At 62.0% G+C, this 21,373-nt stretch overlaps 2 protein-coding genes across 4 annotated transcripts in view; one reads left to right on the forward strand and one right to left on the reverse strand.

Annotated features, from left to right (window-relative positions):
- The window catches only part of SPAG8 (sperm associated antigen 8), a 37,556-nt gene extending 20,149 nt beyond the window's left edge, over positions 1–17,407 (forward strand). Inside the window, exons 1-7 of one of the 2 annotated variants that reach the window (XM_030567731.1) lie at positions 2,742–2,873; positions 8,643–8,952; positions 12,691–12,865; positions 13,746–13,791; positions 15,687–15,801; positions 16,218–16,280; positions 17,255–17,407. In XM_030567731.1, coding sequence (XP_030423591.1) covers positions 2,791–2,873; positions 8,643–8,952; positions 12,691–12,865; positions 13,746–13,791; positions 15,687–15,801; positions 16,218–16,280; positions 17,255–17,377 — 915 coding nt within the window. In that variant the 5' untranslated portion in view covers positions 2,742–2,790 and the 3' untranslated portion in view covers positions 17,378–17,407. Of the gene's footprint in view, positions 1–2,741; positions 2,874–8,642; positions 8,953–12,690; positions 12,866–13,745; positions 13,792–15,686; positions 15,802–16,217; positions 16,281–17,254 lie in introns of those variants that run through there. The other variant, XM_030567732.1, reaches the window with a different exon arrangement.
- A 1,667-nt stretch (positions 17,408–19,074) lies between these two features.
- Positions 19,075–21,373, reverse strand: part of NPR2 (natriuretic peptide receptor 2) — a 56,713-nt gene continuing 54,414 nt past the window's right edge. For both annotated transcript variants that reach the window (XM_030567481.1, XM_030567480.1), the window contains 4 exons: positions 21,031–21,205; positions 20,753–20,851; positions 20,453–20,544; positions 19,075–19,996 (listed from right to left, as the gene is read on the reverse strand). In XM_030567481.1, coding sequence (XP_030423341.1) covers positions 19,934–19,996; positions 20,453–20,544; positions 20,753–20,851; positions 21,031–21,205 — 429 coding nt within the window. In that variant the 3' untranslated portion in view covers positions 19,075–19,933. The remainder of the gene's footprint in view (positions 19,997–20,452; positions 20,545–20,752; positions 20,852–21,030; positions 21,206–21,373) is intronic.

Below are 21,373 nucleotides of genomic sequence, written 5' to 3' on the forward strand. Positions count from 1 at the left end.
AGGAGCTAAAAGCTTTCACCTTCCTGGCCTCCTTGGCCCAGCAGAAGGACACTAAAGAACAAGCCCACAAGTCCCAAAGCATGAGCACCGCCCCTGATTACCCTGGAAGGGGACCTTTGCGCCTGGCTTCCATCTTGTCCCCTGCTCTCACCTGCCGGACAGAGGCCCCAGCTCAGGTTTCTGGAAAGTTTGAGTGAAATCTGAAAGATCCTGCTGGTGCTGGCTGGCTCTGCAGCTCTCCCTGCACTCAGCCACTGGCCAGGGCTGCAGCAGATCATGCCAGCCTGTGTAAGCTGCTGACTGTTAAAAGGATCCCATTTGCTTTTGTGCACATGGCGTGCCTGGTTTTCCTTACTGGAGTTAGGGAGGCCGGGGACTCAGAGCAGGGCTATTAGCGCATGGCTGGGCTAGAGGCGCAGCTAGAGACTTCAGGCAGCATAAGGGTGCCATTGGGTGCTGCACAGGCATGTGGCCTGAAACAGCACCTGTCCTGCAGCACTGCCTGTCGAGACTAACACAAGAGGCAGGAGGTGGGTGTAGCGGGGACAATCCCACCACATCCCAGGGTTGCCGGTGCCCATCCCAGCACCTTACCCTTCCCTGGGCTAGATAAAGTAGATAAATTCATGGAGATTAAGTCCATGTGTCATAAACAGATAGTTAAGGGTTAATGCCTCTTTTACCTGTAAAGGGTTAAGAAGCTCAGTAAACCTGGCTGACACCTGACCAGAGGACCAATAGGGGGACAAGATACTTTCAAATCTTGGTGGAGGGAAGTCTTTGTTTGTGCTCTTTGTTTTGGGGGTTGTTCGCTCTGGGGACTAAGAGGGACCAGACCTCCAAATCTTGGTGTCGGGTACAGTCCATCCAGGCTCTCCAAATCTTTCTAAACCAGTCTCTCATGTTTCAGAATTGTAACAGCCAGGCAAGGCAGATTAGTTTTATTTTTGTTTTCTCAACTTGTAAATGTCCTTTTTTGCTGAGAGGATTTTACCTCTGTTTGCTGTAACTTTGAACCTAAGGCTAGAGGGAGTTCCTCTGGGCTATACAAATTTGATTACCCTGTAAAGTATTTTCCATCCTGATTTTACAGACATGACTTTTACCTTTCTTCTTTAATTAAAAGCTTTCTTTTTAAGAACCTGATTGATTTTCCCTTGTTTAAGATCCAAGGAGATTGGATCTGGACTCACCAGGGATTGGTGGGGGAAAGGAGGGGGGGATGGTTAATTTCTCCTTGTTTTAAGATCCTAGGGGTTTGGATCTGTGTTCACCAGGGAATTGGTGAAGCCTCTCAAGGCTGCCCAGGGAGGGGAAGATTTTCGGGGGGGACAAGAAGTGCTCCGAACACTGAAATTTCTGGATGGTGGCAGAGTTATGAGATCTAAGATAATAATTAAACTTAAAAGTGTCCATGCAGGTCCCCACATTTGTACCCTAAAGTTCAGAGTGGGGAAGGAACCTTGACACCATGAATGGCTATTAGCCATGATGGGTAAGTGTCACGGAGTCCCTGGACGATGCTCTGGAACTGCTCCCCACAAAGCCAGGCAGGACTTTGGGGAGCCTCCTCTCCCTCAGAGCAGACAGTCTCCAGGGCAAGAAGCTCACACGTCTTCACCTCCTGGGTCTCTCCTTGGAGCATTCAGCATCCTCTGCCCCTCCGTGCACTTCCCACAGTGAGCCCATCCCAGCGGGTTCCTGGGGAAGCCAGAGGGTCCTGCACCCCCACTTCGCAGTCAGACGTGACTCTCAGCCAGCCAGTAACAGAGAGGTTTATTTGATGACAGGAACAGGGTCTAAAACACAGCTTGTGCGTTCAGAGACCCAGACCCCTCGGCTGGGTCCATTCTGGGGCCCAGCAAGGCAGATCCCCATATCCACCCTCACTCCTCATCCCCAGCCAGCTCCAAAGTGAAACCCCCTCCAGCTGCTCCTTTCTGGGCTTTGTCTCTTTCCCCGGGCCAGGAGGTCACCTAACCTTTTTGTTCTCCCACACCTTTAGCATCCCCTTGCAGGGGGGGAAGGGCCTGGTCATTAGTTGCCAGAGGACAGAGGGCCACCCAGAAACTGAGCCCCCACACAGTATTCAGGGAAAACATTAAGAACAGTCCCACTTCGTCACAGCTAGGAATGGTGTCCCTAGCCTCTGTTTGTCAGAGGATGGAGATGGATGGCAGGAGAGAGATCACTTGATCATTGCCTGTTGGCTTCACTCCCTCTGGGGCACCTGGCATTGGCCACTGTCGGTAGACAGATACTGGGCTGGCTGGACCTTTGGTCTGACCCGGTACGGCCGTTCCTATGGGCTCTGCAAGTTGGGCAGGGACATTGTCACAACGCCATCAGTAGGGTTCAGAGTTAACGGGCAAGGGACTGGTACGCCCCCCCCCGCCAGGACTATGACATGCCCCAACAGCCCCCACTTGGCCACGCCCCTTCCTGCTGACCCCGCCCATCAGCCCCGCCCAGCCAGGCTGCTCCCAGACGCTCTTTGCAGCAGGGGGCGCAGCCCTGCGCAACTCGAGCCCCGCCCCCGGGGCCCACGCGGGGGGAGGGGGCAGTGCTGGAGTTAGACCCTTGCCCTGCAGCCGCCCAATGGGAGGTGCTTCTTAGATGTCACAGGTTCCGTTCAGCCAATGGGGGAGTGGCGTTCCGTCGCTTGGGAGACAGGGCTTGTGAGGCCTGGAGCGCATGCGCCCCTCAAAGGCCCGCCCCCACAGTGTTTACTGTCTCCATGGAGACAGCAAGGCTGACTGCGCAGGCGCAGAAGTGATTGGAAGGCCCGAGATGGAGCGAGAGCGGCCGCGCGAGGACGGGACCCCGCAGGGGCAAGGGGGTCATGGGTGGGGTCAGAGTTCGAGTGGACCAAGGTAACGCGGGGTGGGGGCTGGCGCCGGGCTGAGGGCACCGGGGAAGTGGGGGCAGGGCCCAGGGTGGCGGGAGGGTGGTGCGGGGCGCGCGGGGAACAGGGGGCGGGGCCTGGTGTGAGGAACAGGGTGCGTGGGGGCGTGGCTTCGTGTGAGGAACAGGGCGTGTGGGGGCGTGGCTTGGTGTGAGGAACAGGGTGCGTGGGGGCGTGGCTTGGTGTGGGGCACAGGGTGCGTGGGGGCGTGGCTTGGTGTGGGGACTGGGCACATGCAGTGTGGCGTCTGGTGTGGGGAACAAGACATGGGGGGCGTGGCTTGGTGTGAGGAACGGGGCGCGTGGGGGCTTGGCTTGGTGTGGGAACGGGCTCATGGGGGCGTGGCTTGGTGTGAGGAACGGGGCGCGTGGGGGCGTGGCTTGGTGTGAGGAACAGGGCGCGTGGGGGCGTGGCTTGGTGTGAGGAACGGGGCGCGTGGGGGCGTGGCTTGGTGTGAGGAACAGGGCGCGTGGGGGCGTGGCTTGGTGTGAGGAACGGTGCGTGGGGGCGTGGCTTGGTGTGGGGCACAGGGTGCGTGGGGGCGTGGCTTGGTGTGGGGATCTGGGCACATGCAGTGTGGCGTCTGGTGTGGGGAACAAGACATGGGGGGCGTGGCTTGGTGTGGGGAACAGGGTGCATGGGGGCGTGGCTTGGTGTGGGGACTGGGCACATGCAGTGTGGCGTCTGGTGTGAGACACAGAGCACAAGAAGGGCGGACCTAGGGCATGTGTGGGATTTAGGGTCAGGGTGTCAGGAGTATCTGTAGATGGGGCATGAGCTGGCCTGGATCAAGCCTCAGGGGTCGGCCATCACAGCACAACTTCAGCTTTCATTTAAAGCAGGGAAGTTTCTGGCTCTTGCAGCCATAAAGTAAAGCTTGAAACTGACCCCAGGTGAGCGATGCTGCCTGTGTCTGCAGAGAGCCTGAGCTAATCGCTCTGTGGCGGAAAGCTGGGGCTGGAGGAACCGATACAGCCCTGTCTGCCTGAGTCTGAGATGATTGCTGAGAGGGGGAAGTTCCCTAGGCATCTCAGTGGCGTGTTAGATGCCCTGCCAGCCCCACTGCAGCAGAGGAATCTGTATATAACAGGTGGGGAATAACACAGGGGGCATGGCTCCTATCAAAGCAGATATCTCAGAAGCTGAGTTGTGAATGCTGGGGGACCTTCTTGCTGCTACCCATGTCACAGACCCACAAGACTGTAACTGTTTCACCAGCTTTAGAACAGTCTCTAGAAGGAACCTGTCAGTGGGCCAGACTCCCGAGGGTCTCAGTCTTCCTCCAGCATAAGCCACGCAGCTTCACCACCTCCTGAGACTGGACCCCTGGGCTGCAGCCCCCCTGCTTCACCCTGTGAGCTCTGTTCAGCAAGTCCCACTGAGACAGACCCTGATGGAGACTTGTCCACTCCACAGGGATTAATGCACCTTCCCCAGTGTGAGGAAGTGGAACTGTTATTATTGTTTCCCCTAATACTGTGTGGGGGCCTCAGTTTTGGGCCGGCACTCTGTCGCCTGGCAACTAATGGCCCAGCCCTTCCCCCCTGTAAGGCGATGCTAAAGGTGTGGGAGAACAAAGAGGTCAGGTGACCTCCTGGCCCAGGAAAGGAACTCGGCAGAGGAGGAGGGGCTAGAGGGGGTTGGTCAGTTTGGGAGCTGCCTGGGGACAGACGGGGGAGTCTGCCTCACTGGGCCCCAGAATGGACCCGGCTGAGGGGTCCAGTTCTCTGTCCCAGGGTCTCGCCACCCCAGGCATGTCTCCCCCTTGACGACCACCTTTTGCTCCCACTGGGGGCCCCCGGGGCCTGAGCTCAGGAGACTCCTCGCAGACATATAGGCCGGGGCCAGGAGTGGGAGCCTGTCCACCACCCCACCCATCTGGCTGACAGCGTCTATGGCCTTGGGACCCAGCAAAGGAGCTAGATACTGGGGCATTTCCGCAGGGTCCCCCTGGTTCAAATCACCCGCCTGTCTGAAGGCAGTACGGTGGGCATCTACATCCCCTCCCTCCTTAACCAGGGGCAGCAATTTAGTGTTGAGGTTCCCTGTGGAACTGGCAGCCCGAGGTCTATCCTCACTCACCCCTGAGCAGCCCCCTATGCCTCTCAGCTCCACCATCACCAGTCCGTGCCGCTGCTGCTTCTCCTGCAGCTTTTCCTCAGGCTCTTGCTCTCTCTCATGGTCCTCTCGCTCTCTCAGGATCTGCTCCCATCCCATCCGTCTCTGATCGCCTGATGGGGAACCCGATCGTGAAGACCCTCGTCTGATTGGGGACCAGACTCCCGGGGATGCCTGGCTGCTGCTCCAGCTGCTCCCAGATCCTCTTGTAGCCCCATCTGGGTCAGGAATCTGCTCCTCAGAGCGGTCCTTCTCCTCCAACTGCACGATTAACTGTGCCTTGGTGAACGTCCCCATGTGTAACCCTCTCTTTGTGCACAGGATCACAATGTCCTTAAGGGGATGGTGATAGGCCATCACTTCACCGCTCCAAAGTGGCTCTGGACTCACAGGCCTGTGTGCTCTTGGCTCCCCCATGGTTTCCAGGAAGAACCCCTGGTGTGCCAGCCCTTCTCGTGATCACCACTTTGCCAGGGTTGAGTTGCAGACTCCTCCACCCCTGGGACTGCTCCTGCAATCCCCAGGGGAACCCTGTTACTGCAAAAGTCCTTCTCTCTCCCAGGGTCGAGCGGCAAGCTCCTCCGCCCCTGAGACTGCTCGCTGCAGTCCTTAGGGGGACCCCGTTACTCCAACAGTCCTCGCTGGTCACACACTCCCAGAGGTTAACTGCCCCCTGAAGCCGTCCCTCTCTGAGCCTTCAGCACGCCTGGTCCTCATTATCCCTCCTTTGTTTTACTGCTCCCCTGTCACTTACTGCAAGAATCGCCATTCACGGAGTGCAGTACATCCCACTGTTACCACCTGTTGTCACGGAGTCCCCCGGCAATGCTCTGGAACTGCTCCCCACAAAGCCAGTCAGGACTTTGGGGAGCCTCCTCTCCCTTGGAGCAGACTGTCTCCAGGGCAAGAAGCTCACATGGCTTCACTTCCTGGGTCTGACCTTGGAGCATTCAGCATCCTCTGCCCCTCCGGGCGTGCCCGCCCAAGTGGGGTCCTGGGGAAGCCAGAGGGTCCTGCACCCCCACTTTGCAGTCAGACGTGACTCTCAGCCAGCCAATAACACAGAGGTTTATTCGATGACAGGAACAGGGTCTAAAACAGAGCTTGTAGGTACAGAGAACCGGACCCCTCAGTCGGGTCCATTCTGGGGCCCAGTGAGGCAGATCCCCAGGTCTACCCTCACTCCTCGTCCCCAGCCAGCCCCCAAACTGAACCCCTCTCCAACCTCTCCTCTGCTGAGTTCCTTTCCCGGGTCAGGAGGTCACCTGACCTCTTTGTTCTCCCACACCTTTAGCATCCCCTGCAGGGGGGAAGAGCCCCAGCCATTAGTTGCCAGGCAACAGAGGGTCAGCCAGAAACTGAGGCCCCCCCACAGTATTAGGGAAAACATTAAGAACAGCCCCACTTCATCACACCCAGCATCTGCAGTGACACTCACCCAGCACTGCCAGAACAGTCGGGTCTGTCCGTCACCTGGACACAGCACAGGGAGCGCTTAGGGTAGCCCAGAGAACTGACGGTTGGAGCATCGTCCAGTCTGGCCAGCCCAGAGCCCAGCCACACTGTAGGGAACTCCATGGGCAGTGGTGCAAGTAGAAATCATTTCTTGCAGGTACTGCACTCATGGGAGGAACACAAGGGGTGTGTGTGACCTCCCCACGTGACCCTCCATGCAACCCCTCCCTGCCGCAGCTCGGGCCCCCCCCGCTCTCCCCATCCCCTCTGATTACCCCCCCTTTGTATATACAAACATCAACATGCTTAGCTACTCACTTCCCCCCTCATGTAGTATTCAGTCTGTTTATGTGGAATATGGGAGTTGGGTGAGGAGCCATTTCAGCATATGTCTGACTTATTAATAGACCAATTTTGAGTAGAACCGTACCCTAAACTAACTATTGTACCTAACGTATTTCAATGGGGGATTTGACTTCCTTTACAGGAACAGACTCCTGAAACTCTTACCAGCCCACAAAATTGGTCCATAGTCATGCAAATAGTCTCATTGTCTTCAGTGGGGTTGATCAAATGATTAAAGGTTTACAGGATTAGGTTCCAAGTTTGTAAATTGTTTTGGACAAAACTGATGCCTGAGCTGTGAGATCAGAGGGAGCTTCATTCGAATAAAGGTGGACAGGCGTGTGATAACTCTTAGCTCCGTTGCTAAGATGAGGAACATATTGTCAGCAAAGTTCTTGGCAGATTCCTGAGGCAGCTGGTTTGAGGCCGTCAATGTCTAGCATTATAATCTTCACTTCTAGTTCTCTCACCCACAAAGCTGGAAAATGAGGCATTTGTTTTCTTTGTTTTGCTGCTCCAGTTCCAGTTAGCAAAATGCATGTTAGACTAGTTTGGCTGCAAAGAAGAATTCTTTGTACACTGGGGACAACACCTGATTCCTGTCAGGCTGCAGAACTGGGCTGACATCAGAATCCAAACATCCTCTGGGCAGTGCAAGCAGAGGCATTCCTCTAATGATTTGGACTTGATGTGATGCAGTATGGAGGTCATGGATAATTCAGACCAATGGGGAGAAACAGAGTCAAAACCACGGTTTAAACACCTTCCATCCCCCCACTCTCCCCTCTTGAGGACTCCTGACCAACATAACATCACAATACATATGCTAACAAACTTAAAGCCTTTGTTTAAGGTTGTTAGCATATGTATTGTGCTGTTAAAGCCAGTTCGAGAATGAATGCCCTCCCTAACAGCATTCTGCTCCTTTAAGGAGCAGAGTGCAGCCCAAGGGTGAGGGGGGACTAGCTCCAAGTCTTTCCGGTACCCAGTACTCGCTCAAATCTCTTGCCGGTACTGCGTACTGGAGGGTACTGCCCTACTTGCACTCCTGCCCTTGGGTCAAGCTCCGTCTGTCTCCCCATCTGATCTCGTAGGTCAGACTCCAGGTGAGAACCTGGCTTCTCCCAGCTGCCAGCTCTGATCCCCCACCTCCTTCCACCCCAGTCCTTTGTTCTCCAGCTGGGGAATGGTGCTCAGCCTTCCTGCTGAGAGGTGGGAAATCCCAATCCCTCTGGGGCCTTGGTCACATGGAGTCAATGTCTGGGTGACGAGTTGCCATTGTTTTCTCAAATGCCTTACTGTGTGGGGACCAAGGCCCAGACAGCTTGGTGACACACACACCTGTGTCTCTTAGCCCACCCTAGAGCAAACAGCCCTTTCCCACTCACTTGGCAACAATGCAGCACGCAGGGGAAACTGAGGCACGCAGGATTCTCAAAAATATTACAGAAAATTCCAATTTCTTCACACCCTACCTCTCCAGGAGGGAACAAGAAACGCTGGTGCTCCTGATGGGAGAGGGGCCCTGCTGCAGCTCCTGCCTCATTGTGGGGGAGAATGGGATCCCTACTACCACCACTGGTCTGAGAATGGTGGGACCAGGTGGAGGGGGGGAGGGCCGTGTCATGAGGCAGGGCTGCATAGGTAGAGCCCCATGGACTTCTGCATCAAGGTGCACCTAGGCCCTGGTCTAGCTGGGTCTCTGGGTTGGGTCGAGGGTGAGACGGCATCTGCTGTGGAGAGCAGATGTTGATTGTGAACCCATTGCATTGTGACCATAGTGTAAATGACAGTGCTTTCTCCTTCCTCCTACACACAGGTTAGCTCTTCCAGAGCAAGCCGTGCTGCACAGCCAGGAAGAGCTGCCAGGGAGCAATGGAGAGATGCCGCCCTGCCACAGAGAGCTATCGTCCTGCGTGGCAGAGATGCCTGGAGAAATGCCACCCAGCAAGGTTGAGATGGAGCCCTGTCTGGCTGAGCTGCCACCCAGCCATGGAGAGCCGGGAAGCAGCCTGGGAGAGCTGCTGCCCTGCATGGTCGAGATGTCGCCCAGCAAGGCTGAGATGCCTGAGAAGCAACCAGGGCTTGTATCCCGCGGGAAGTGCCTAGTCCATAACTGGCAGGAGGAGGTAATTTCCCCCATCTGTTTGCAGCAAAGTGGCAGCCTGCTGGTATTTACACAGCAGCACATACAACGCCACATTGATGCAAAGCACTGATGTCCCTACATCAATGTCCCGTGGCCACCAGCCTGGCATCACCCCACCCTGCCAATGGCCCAGCAAGGCCGCTGCCTCCACCCCCCCCCCACCCCGGCACTCTGCATCAGGGCCCAGCTAGCTTGGTACCCACCCCTCACTATACCAGAGCAGACCAATGCCTAGCATCTGCCTGAGTCTGTAGGCCCCTGCGGCTGCTGCTGCTTCTCTGGCTTCCCTAATGAGCCTCTGGTCAGTTTCATGACAGCTTCGCCATCCTTGTGAGCAGTGGGGGTGCTATGGAGTCCTGGGGCAGTGACTTGTGCTGAATGGTGCCAGTGGCTGCACTGGAGCCATTCCTGGTGGGAGGTCACATATATCAGACCCCCCCTGGTCCTCCCAGGCAGAGTTTGGTATGATCCACCATCCTGCCTGCTACCTGGGGCCGTAACCTCGCCTCATCTTCTACTCGGGCACTTCTCTAGGCCCTCACCCCCAGGCGAGGTCTACATCCTGCTGAGTCTTTCTGCATCGTGTCTGGAAGACCCAGTCTTTCCTGTCCACCCACACAGTGAAAACTCTTCTCCGGGATCCCAGCGCCTCGCACCCCTCTCTGGCCTTGACCATGCAGCCCTGCCCCACTCGGCTGCATTCGGAATTCTGCTACCCAGGTCATTCTCCTCGCCCGTCACTTTCCCCACGTCACCCCTGCACTGGCTTCCCCGGCCAGCCTCAGCGGTTTGTCTGCACTTGGCCCACAAGTCCAATCTCACCCGCCCTGACATCTCCTTCATTACTGAAATGTCAATGTCAGCACCCTCCCGGCCAGGGCTCTCGGTGCGCATACAGTCCCAACCCCATACACTCAGCACCGGCCAGGATGGGGTTCCCTGCAGAGCTCCTAGCCTCCCAACAGCCAGGATAAAGAGCCACAGGGTGTGTGGGGATTGGGCCTTTCTGTTCAGAGGCTCAAAGGATGTGTCTCTTTTATGCTATGGCAACACTTGTCGCCAGGCCAGTCGTGGCTCAGTGAATTGAGTTCCAGGGTGGGAGAGTCCAGTACCCTGATGCCAGTTTCACATCATAAGTCCTAGACTCCAAGGCTGGAAGGGACCAGTGTGATCATGCAGTCCGACCCCGCGCACGCCACAGGGCCCTGGGACCGGTCCGACCCCCCACGCACGCCACAGGGCCCTGGGACCAGTCCGACCCCCTGCGCATGCCACAGGGCCCTGGGACCGGTCCGATCCCCGCATACGGCACAGGGCCCTGGGACCAGTCCGACCCCCTGCGCATGCCACAGGGCCCTGGGACCGGTCCGACCCCGCGCACGGCACAGGGCCCTGGGACCAGTCCGACCCCCCGCGCACGCCACAGGGCCCTGGGACCAGTCCGACCCCCCGCGCATGCCACAGGGCCCTGGGACCGGTCCGATCCCCGCATACGGCACAGGGCCCTGGGACCGGTCTGACCCCCCTGCACGGCACAGGGCCCTGGAACCGGTCCGACCCCCCCGCACGGCACAGGGCCCTAGGACCGGTCTGACTGCCCCACGGCACTGGCCGTGGGACCGGTCCGACCCCCGCGCATGGCACAGAGACTAGGACCGGTCCAAGCCCCCGCACGGCACAGGGCCCTGGGATTGGTCCGATCCCCGCGTACGGCACAGGGCCCTGGAACCGGTCCGACCCCCCCGCACGGCACAGGGCCCTGGGACCAGTCCGACCCCCTGCGCATGCCACAGGGCCCTGGGACTGGTCCGATCCCCGCGTACGGCACAGGGCCCTGGAACCGGTCCGACCCCCCCCGCACGGCACAGGGCCCTAGGACCGGTCCGACCCCCCCGCACGGCACAGGGCCCTAGGACCGGTCCGACTGCCCCATGGCATGGGCCGTGGGACCGGTCCGACCCCCGCGCATGGCACAGAGACTAGGACCGGTCCAAGCCCCCGCACGGCACAGGGCCCTGGGATTGGTCCGACCCCCTGCACGGCACAGGCCGTGGGACCGGTCCAACCCCCCTGCACGGCAGAGATCCTGGGACCAGTCTGACCCCCTGCACGACACAGGGTGTGATGAACTGGGAATGTTCTTAATGTTCCCTCTGAATACTGTGGGGGGGGCCTCAGTTCCTGGCTGACTGTCTGTCTCCTGGCATCTAATGGCCAGGCCCTTCCCCCCTGCAAGGGGATGCTAAAGGTGAGGGAGACAAAGAAGTCAGATGACCTCCTGGCCCGGGAAAGGAACTGAGCAGAGAGGAGGGGCTGGAGGGGGTGGTTAGTCTGGAGCTGGCTGGGGACGAGGAGTGAAGTGCAGACGTGGGGGTCTGGCTCACTGCCCCCCAGAATGGACCCGCTGAGGGGTCCGGTTTGCGGTACCTACAAGCTCTGTTTTAGACCCTGTTCCTGTCACTGAATAAACCTCTGTGTTACTGGCTGGCTGAGAGTCACGTCTGACTGCGAACTGGGGGGGCAGGACCCTGTGGCTTCCCCAGGACCCCGCTGGGGCAGGCTCGCTGTGGGAAGCGCATGGAGGCGCAGAGGATGCTGAATGCTCCAAGGAGAGACCCAGGAGGTGAAGCCGTGTGAGCTTCTTGCCCTGCAGACAGTCTGCTCCGAGGGAGAGGAGGCTTCCCAAAGTCCTGACTGGCTTTGTGAGTAGCAGTTCCAGAGCATCACCCGGGGACTCCGTGACACAGGGCCTGGACCAGTCTGACCTGCTGTATAACAGTGGCTGGAGAACTTCCTTGGATGAATTCCTGTTGGAAGGAGAGCAGCTTTTATCTTGAGCTACAAGGGTCAGCGATGGAGCATCCCCCAGGACCCTCAGGAAACGGCGAATTTTTCTCACTGCGAAGCACTTACACCTCAGCTCCTATCTGAATGTGTCTGGCTTCAACTCCCAGCTGCTGGATCCTGCTACACCTTCCTCTGCTAGACCGAAGAGCCGCGTGTCAATATTTGTTCCCCTTGTAGAGATGAGAAGACTGTGACAGAGGCACCCGGGGTGCTGGCCTAGGAGGCAGGGGGGTCCAAGGAAGGAAGAGGAACAGTTGGGGTGATCCTTGGTAGGGAGGTGAGGGAGGGGGTAGAGCTGGACACTTTGGTGCCATCTGCACCTTTTCCCTGCCCCAGGGCCAAGGGCTGGTTTCCCTCTTCCCCTTTTGAGAGTCTCTGAGACGAGTCCTGACACACTGAGGCAGCCTTGCTTCTCTGGACCCTGCAGGAGAAAGTGCCCCTGTCTCAGGCCCTCTTCCAGCCTGTGGTCACCGAGCTGCTGCTCTCAGGGCTCGTGCTGGGCTCTGAGTGTTGGTGCGAGGCTGTATCCGTGCAGCACATCTCACTGTGCGGAGGGGTCTGTAAGGCTCCCCCCGCCGAGGGCACAGTCCTGGCATTAGCAGGCGTTGGCACAGCAGCACTGTGTCTCGCAGCTCCTCGGGGACTGGGGGAGCAGAGGAAGCTGGAGAAGGAGCTGGGCTTGGGGTGAGCTGCACTCAGACCCATCCCCTTGGCAGGCTGCCTTGCTGCCGAGGAGTGGTGCATGCTGGGTGCTGCAGTCTCCACAGGCCACGCTGCCCGATAGCCGTCCTCCTTTGGCGTGGAAGGCTGGGGCCGGGGCTGGCTGTGCCCTCCCCACCCTGGACTTGCTGGTGCTGCTGCTTGTTTCCAGAGGACCACGAACGAGCTGGATCGAGTGCCGAGTCCAGAGCTGTGCAGTGAAGGCTTCTTCTACCGGCACGGGCACCGTGGGCTGCTCACCCTTCAGCTCCTCTCGCAGCTGGCCGACAGCACCACCATGAAGGATTCCTATCGCAGGCCCCAGCGGACCGGGCTGCCTGTGAGAGGTGAGGCCTGGGGGCCTGGAGCAGCTCGGGTGGGGAGCACAGGGCTGTGGTTCCATGTGCTCCAATGTGAAAGTGGGATGGGGTAGCACCCTGGGCCACTCGCCTGTCCCTGTGCTCTGGGGCCTGGCGCTGCCCCACTGGCTCCCTAGGGGTCTGCAGGCTCAGTCTCTGCTTGTGGGGATGGGCCTCATCACCAAAACCCGGCGGGACTGGCAGCGCTGGTCTGTGCAAGGGTGAGCGCCCCACCCCTGCCATGGCAGCCCCCATCCCTGTTCCACCTGGCTTGGGGAGAGTAACAGTATCAGGCAGTCTTAGCACTTTTCCTCCAGGCAGCACCCGAGCGTTTTGTAGCTGTGTATGCAGGGATCACTTACCCTGCCTCTGGGGTGAGGCATGGCAGCTGTTTAACAGCCCACAGCAACACAGCCATTTGGGACAGGAAAAGTAGACTTCAGTGCAGTTCAAGCTGTGCCCTGGTGTGTGAGGTGGCATGGTGCCCCGGCATCCCGGGGAGACTGGGGGGGAGTAGGGACTGGCCTGTGAGCCATGCTGCTGTAATGCTTTGTAACGGCCCCTGCCTCCCCGGCCACCTCATCCCTCGCGTCTCAGGCTGGCAGATATGTGACCCTCTACGCCGCCCCTCCCGGGTTCATGCTCATGGGCTCCCCCCAGAGGCAGCTCTCTCTGGGTCTCAGGTGCCTGGGCTGTATCTGTGGGTGTGGGTCGCTGCCCTTCCCTATGTGGCCATGGTGCTCCCTGCGCCCCGTGGGCTGCCCTTGTGTTTTCTCTTGGCCCCCCAGCCCACCCCACGCCACTGCCTGGGCAGGGGCTGTGAGTCCAGGAGCTGCAGCATAGAGCTGTGCCCCGTCTCTCCCTGCAGGGCAGCGGGAGGCCATGCTGGAGTTAATGCTGTACCAGAAATACAGGTGAGTCCAGCAGGGAGGGTGGGAGGGCAGTGCGGGGCTGGCAGTGAGCAGGCTGGCTGCGCAGTGGGAGATGGCGCTCCAGCCGGGTAGCTGAATCACTGTGGGCATTGCAGCAGTGGCAGAGGTTCAGCCTGGCCACCCGGGCTCTAGCCCACCCTACCGACCCTGGGGGCCATGTGTGGTCTCCGACTGAGTCTCCACTGGTGCTGCAGCATTTCCATTAGGGTGACCAGACAGCAAGTGTGAAAAATCAGGACGGGGTGGGGGGGTAATAGGAGCCTATATCAGAAGGACCCAAAAGTCGGGACTGCCCCTATCTGGTCACCTTAGTCTCCACTGCTGTTCTTAGCGTGCTGGCCAGAGTCCCACTAGCGGAGTCCGTCTCCCCGGCGAGGAAGCGTGCGCTGAGCAGCCGGTGCTGGAGAAGAGCCTGTGGAAATGCCCCGATATGCTGCTTGGCTGCCCTGGCACTGCCAACATTCCTGGGCCTCCTGGCCCCACTGGGTGCTGCTTGCTCTGGATTCCTGCCTCCAGCCCTGGGTACAGGGCCCCCGGTTTTCCACAGCTCCAGCACAATGTCACTTGGCTCTGCCAGCTCGTGGCTGTGGTTTCCCAGGCGTCCCGTGGGGCTAGGGCAGGGGGACATTCTGTGGGGGTCCTCATCTCTGAGGGGCTGGGGAGGGGTTGCAGCTGTCTCACACGCAGTTTTATCCTGCATAGCGAGAGCCCAGCCCAGCGCGACCCTTCCCGAGGCTGCCCGGCCCAGTCGGGTGCCCAGCCTGGAGGGGGTGTGAGACACTTGGCTGGCCCAGGCCCCGCCAGGTGAGCGCTCCGTGGGGCCCAGACTCCGGCAGTGCCGGGTGCCTGTCTGGACTGTAGCCCCCCTGCGGGGCGGCTGGCGGGCTCACTGCTGTGAAGGGCCTGGGGCCAGTGCGGCTGGTTCCTGGTTCAGCCCAACCCACGCCGACCCCAGCAGAGGCGAGTGCGGCTCAGATTCAGGTGGAGGAACTCCTTTTTCCTCGCCTGCACCCTGTGCTGAGCCACTGGGCTGCCTCATGCTCCAGGCCTGGGGGTTTCCTGTTGCTTTTCCTTCGTGATAGCGTCTGGGGCCCATGTGCTGGCTGCTCCCCCAGCCCGTGATAAGGGAAGCATTGTGAGCCTGGGAAAGGAGGCAGCAGGAGAGATTAGGAGCCTTTCCAAGGAGTCTGGGGGGCAGCGCTCCCTCCCAGGCGCAGTGTGAGCAGGTGGGGCTGGGAGCAGCTGCTCCACTGGCCCGGCCCGGGGACCCATTCTAGCACATGTCCAGTGGGGAGGGAAACGCCTGGGTGGCCATGGGCCTGGCAGCTGGAGGCCAAGGAGCCACTGTCTCTAGGCCTGGTAGGGTGTCCCAGCTGGCCCATGGAGCCCCAAAGATGGACTGTTCTGGGGGCGGCCAGCGGCTTTGGGTGTCTGACTAATGGGAGCCCTGAGGGCACGGCCCAGCCAGGGCCTGCGTGATGTTGCGGGGCACTGGCTTGCCGGGACAGAGGATGTGGGCTTCACTCCCAGGCTCTGGCCAGCCCCGAGGAGGCTGCAGCCCAGCCTGATATGCACCATTCTGCTGCTTTCCTACCCAGCGCCCTGCAGCCAGCGCCCATGTGGGCACCAGGGCACAGCCAAGCCCTGCCCCTGAGCATATTAACACTCGCCCAGCCCCACCCTTGTGAGGGGGCGGGGCTCTTCACAGACTCCTCCCCAGGGGTGGAGCCAGGTGAGCACTGTGCAGACTCCTCCCCATGGGGGCGGGGCCCCTTGCAGCTTGAGCCCTGTGTGGTTGCAGAACCTTCCCATAGGGCCCCGGTAGGTGCCTGGGGTGCTGCGCCCCTATCCCTCATAACCCCCGCGTCTCTCTGCAGGAAGGAGACCCTGACGGAGCTTTACCCTCCTGCCGGGCCCATGGAGTCGCTCTCCACCACCCACCGGGACTACTGCCAGGAGGGCTTCCAGGCTGCACTGCTGCCCCCCACCAGGGTGAGCGCTGGGCCCAGGGCTCGGCACCGCTTCAGCGCTCAGCCTGCAGGGACAGAGCTGGGGCACAGGGCGGGTGGGCTAGTGACTGATCCATGGGAGGAGGGGCCAAGCGGGGAGGAGCTGGATGGGCACATGGCCAGGGCACGGACCTGCCACCTGCACTCTCCCAGCTGGGGTAATGCGCAGCCTTTCAGCCCCTGCTGTTCCTGGCGCTCGGCATCACAGCCAGCGCTGACGGGGGCTGAGCTGCAGCCTCACGTGCTGCCCACTCTAGTGCCCGCCTCGGGGTCCTCAGGCAGGGCAAGCTGAGCGCCCATCCCAGGAGCTCGGGAAGCCTGGGGGGGGGGTGCAGCTCCCTGCACAGCCAACGGGCACTCCCTGCTGACGGGCACGCTCTGCGTTTGTGCTTCTCTCAGCCCCACGACTATCGCCTGGAGCAGCCCCACACCTTCTGGCTGGAGAGCGCCCGCCAGCTGCCTGTAAGTACCCCCAGTCCATGCCAGCCGGGCTGCCTGCGAGCAGCGGGCGACTTTCCCAGCCGCTCAGCCGTACCCACCTGCCTCCCACGCACGGCTGCTAGCAGGGCTGGGCCTGACCCAACACACTGGCAGCCACCCCCAGGGGCAGGGGAGTGGAGTGACTCCTGCTGCTCTCCTCAGCACACCTCTGCCCCGTCCCCCAGCTGGGACCCTGCCGCCTCTGCCCCGTCCCCCAGCTGGGGCCTGCCCCATCCCCCAGCTGGGACCCTGCCGCCTCTGCCCCGTCCCCCAGCTGGGGCCTGCCCCATCCCCCAGCTGGGACCCTGCCGCCTCTGCCCCATCCCCCAGCTGGGACCCTGCCGCCTCTGCCCCGTCCCCCAGCTGGGGCCCTGCCACGTCCACCCCCTCCCCCAGCCAGGGCCCTGCTGCCTCTGCCCTGTCCCCCAGCCTGGGGGCCCTGCTGCGTCCGCCACATCCCCCAGCCGGGGCCCTGCCATGTCCACCCTGTCCCCCAGCCGGGGCCTGTCACATCCACCACATCCCCCAGCTTGAGCCCTGCCGCCTCTGCCCCGTCCCCGAGCTGGGACCCTGCCGCCTCTGCCCCATCCCCCATGCGGGGCCCTGCCATGTCCACCCCGTCCCCTAGCTGGGGCCCTGCCGCCTCTGCCCCATCCCCCAGCTGGGGCCCTGCCGCCTCTGCCCCGTCCTCCAGCCGGGGCCCTGCCATGTCCGCCCCGTCCCCCAGCCGGGGCCTGCCACATCCACCACATCCCCCAGCTTGGGCCCTCCACCTCTGCCTCGTCCCCCAGCCGGGGCCCTGCCATGTCCGCCCTGTCCCCCAGCCGGGGCCCTGCCACCTCTGCCCCGTCCCCCAGCCAGGGGCCCTGCTGCCTCTGCCCCGTCCCACAACTGAGGCCCCCCCTGGAAGCCCTGCTCTGTTCACCTGGGACGCTGTCCAATTCCTCTTCTTTCAGGGCGTCTCCAACATCCGTACCAGCGACACCCCCTTTCGGAGGAACGCGACCTTCACCACCCCGATCAGCGACTACCTGGACCAGCCCTTGCCCTACGCCCCAGAGAACTACCCCAAACTTTAGGCCCCGCAGGGCAATAAAGAGTGGACGGGACCGGCTGGCTGGTGTGACGCTGGGGGCTCCGCGCTGGGCTGGAGGGCTGCTGCGTGTGCTGCAGGAGGTGGCTGTTAGTGCCCTGTACAGGCTCGGGGTACTCGGGCACAGACTTGGGCCCCCGCCAGCCCTGTCCCCTCCCCAGTGCATTTTGGGGGGGGTTGAGGTGCTGTGCTGAGCCAGGGCCGACAGCATCCCTGGCTGCCCCGCTTGAATGGGGCCTGTTAGCCCGGCGTGCCCAGTGAGTCCAGCTGCAGCAGGCCAGGGAGCCTGGCTGAGCTGGAGCTGGGTCGGGGGACATTGTCCCAGGCAAAGGGCTCCTGTCCCCGCCATGTCCCAAGCGCCCCCTCCCTGCTGGAGTCTCATGCAGCTGTTGGGGCAGTAGCAGCAGTTCCACCGGGCGAGGCTGGGTGCCCACTGGGGCCGGCATGGCCCAGCCCTGGCCCTGGCCCTGGCCCTACTGGGGATGGGGGAGGCAGCAGCTGCTGCCATCAGGCCGTGGGGTGGCAGGTTTGCTGATTTCCTTGCAGCTCTGGGGTTGGTGCAGGCGGCTGCAGCACAGGGTGGGATACCAGAGCTGCCAGCTAAGCCCTGCCTCCCATGGGCACAGACAGCCCGTGAGCCTGCATTGGGTTCTTCTGGCATCATGGAACAGGGGAGCCCACCCCTGCTGGGCCCCCATGGGACGGACCAGATCTGCCAGCTGGGGCGTCCTGCCCACCCCTGCGGCTCAGCCTGCTCACTCCTGCCTCCTGCTGGTGAGGCCAGAAGCTGAACAGGCCCCAGGGGGCTGGACCCTGCTCCCCACGACACCAGTGCAACCCCAGTGACGGCATGAGCAGAGCCCTGGCCCTGACCCCCCCACCCTCCCGCCTTGAAAGGGGGAGTAGCCCCAGTCCTGGTCATGGCCCACTGCTCCCCCTAGTGCTCGCTGGGAACAGGGGTGATCTCATTCTCACCAGCCCTGCTGCGGGCTCCCAGCAAAGGTGCCTTCCCGGAAGGGGCTGGCTGAGCAGGAAAGCGCTCCGGCCACAGGCCAAAGCAAACCCGGCGGGGGCAGCGAGCCGTTCCCTGGCTGTGTTCCAGGAGACGCAGCGACCCAGGAGCCAGGCGGGGCCTGCGGCTGCTGCAGGGCCTTGCTGCCAGGGCTGGGCATGGCAGTGCCAGGGCATCACTGCACACAGGGCCACCTCCCATGACATGGGCACACGCTGCAGGAGCTGGTCTTCACTGCAGCCCCTGCAGCTGGGCACCAACTACCCAGCCAGGCAAAGCAACCTGACCGGCCAGGTCTCCCCAGCCCTCCACTCAGGGTGGCACCAGCTCCCCTCTGCCCCCGACAGCCGTTGGGGGTCGCACCGCAGCAGCCTCTCCCCCCCAGCTGCCTGGTTCGCACTGCAGCAGCGTCTCTCCCCTCCCCCCCCCAATACCCACTCGGGGTCTCACCGCGGCAGCCTCCCCCCCCCCCAGGACACATGGTGGCAGCGTCTCTCCCCCTGCAGCTCCTAGACAGCTGCCCGGGGTCACACCGCAGCAGCCCCTCTCCCCCCACAGCCACTCAGGCTCACACCCTGGCAGCCCCTCTCCCCCCCAGCTGCCTGAGGTCGCACCGCAGCAGCCCCTCTCCCCACACCCCCTCCCCCATTAGCCCCCAGAGACACGCGGGGTCCGGTTCAGGAAGTCTGTATTTCAACACAGTCGTGTGCACGGTTTGAGCCCTGTATTCACACCCGGGGGAGGATGTGGGCACTGCCAGGGTGTGGGTGTTGGCCCAGCCCCCTAGGTAGTTACAGGGCAAGGGAAGGCACGAGCAGCTGAATCGGGCTCGTGTGAACCAGGCCACAGGACAGTGGGGGAGGGAGCTGCCCGCACCCCAGCTGAGGGCCAGCCCTGGCAGCAGCCCCAGCTCGCTCACCTCGGGGCAGGGCGCTGAGTACTGGAGAGAAGGCCAAGTGCCATGGGGGAGCAGCCAGGCCCCTGGGGGGATGGCTCAGAGCCGGCTGGGCCCAGGGGTGGCGAGGCTGAGGGGCTCAGAGCCAGCCGAGCCTGGAGAGGGGATCATGGGTTACAGAGACTCAGGGCCCCGGGGCTCGTTCTCAGGCGGTGCCCAGGGCCCCGCCAGCCCCTCCCTGGCACAGGGTACAGCCAGGCTCCAAGGAGGGCAGTGGGGTTGTGCCGGCACCAGTCAGGGCCTGGCAGGTTCCCGCCATCACCACCAGGCCCTGGACTCGGAGGCTGAGTGGAAGGAGACTGCAGCTGGGGCAGGCAGGGCTGGCTGGGCAGCACGGCTCACCGTGCACAGGGCGCCTCGGCTGAGTGCCAGCCCTGTGAGTCTGCCAGCAGAGCAGGGCCCCGCTGTTCGGCCGGTTCGGTTGGGGCCTGCAGTCCGGAGGCAGAGCCTGCGTGCCGGGCGCTCCCTGCCGTGGCTGGGGAGTGGTGCTCGGAGATGGAGCGCAGCCTCCTGCGCGCGGAGCTCAGCGACGGAGCCCCGCTCTGTGCAGAGCCCGAGTCAGCCCAGGGCTGGCCTCAGATGATGCTGTCGTCTGTCCGCTCGCCCAGCAGCCAGTACGTCCGCATCTTCCCTTTCCCCTGGAAGCCAGAGGGGAGCAGCTCAGGCCAGAGCCACACCCCCCGCGTCCTCCATGGCCCAGAGCTGGAGCCAGGCCCCCCTAGGCTTCCGCTTCGCAGAGCCAGGGCCACCCAGGCCCCGAGAAGGGATGTCACAGCTGAGAGCTCCCGAGAAGTCTCCCCGCTGCCAGGATGTGCCCTCCCTGGGCAGAGCTGCTGTGGTGCAGCTGGGCTCAGCTGTGCAGGGGCCAGTATGTGCACTCCCATGGCCCTGGCATCCTGGGCTACTGGCCCCACGCCTGGCCCCTCCACCTGCTCCCAGCTCCGTGCTCACCTTCCAGCGCCCGGTGCCCCGTCGGCTCTGTATCTCCATCCCCGCCGGGGGCCCAGCTGGCCTGTCCCTGCCCAGGAGCACTGAGATGCCAACAGCCCTGGCCCCGTCCGTCCGGCCCTGGCAGAGCAGCGCCCCAGACTCACCTTCATTTCCACGTCACCTCGGAGCTCCAGCTCGAAGCAGCCGAACTCATCCAGGACCTCCTTGGTGGTGGATGAGACGTGGATCTTCAGTGCTGGGTCAGAGGAGGGGGAGGCGTCACCAAGGGCCAGAGCAGGGGGTCTGGAGCTACACTCGCAGACCCACCGCTTGGATCTGGGCTGGGGGCTACTGGGCTAGATGGGCTCAACTCGCCTTGCCACTGGGTGGTGAGGGCCAGATCCCTAACATGCCCGGCCACTGGGTGGGGGCTGGGTGAGCTGCCCGCTGGGGAGGAGACTTACCCTGCCCATTGGACTCCATGCGCGAGGCTGTGTTCACCGTGTCCCCAAACAGGCAGTACCGGGGCATCTTCAGCCCTACGACCCCAGCACAGACAGGACCTGCCGGGGGAGAGAGCCGTCACCCCTGCAGGTCCCAGGAACCCCTCCTGTCCCAGGCCAGCACGCCCCTGCCAGTCCTGCTGGTGACTCAGAGCGCGTGCCCCCACCGGGGAGCTGGGCCTGTGCCCGCCCGCCGGCTGCAGGAGCCTGGTCTCTGCCGAGCGGTGCCGGTGGCTCACCGGTGTGGATGCCGATGCGCAGCCGGAGCTGGTCGTTGGGCCGATGTCGGATTTTGAAGGTTTTCACGGCCTCCAGCAGTGCCAGCGCCATGCGGACGATCTCGTTGGCGTGCAGTTTCCCATTCCGCACCGGCAGCCCTGACACCACCATGTAGGCGTCTCCAATCGTCTCCACCTGGGGGCCAAGCAGAGTCAAGGCCGAGCACCGGCAAACGCATGCCCAGGTCTGCCACCCCAGGGAGATCAAAGGGGAGTGACCACATCCCGCTGAGAGCCAGGCCCCGGGGCCCCTTGCCGAGGTGCACCATCCCAGCTCCTCACCCCCTCTGGGGCACGGCTTCCC

Source organism: Gopherus evgoodei, chromosome 6, assembly GCF_007399415.2.
Source record: "Gopherus evgoodei ecotype Sinaloan lineage chromosome 6, rGopEvg1_v1.p, whole genome shotgun sequence".
In the NCBI taxonomy this organism is placed as follows: Eukaryota; Metazoa; Chordata; order Testudines; family Testudinidae; genus Gopherus; species Gopherus evgoodei.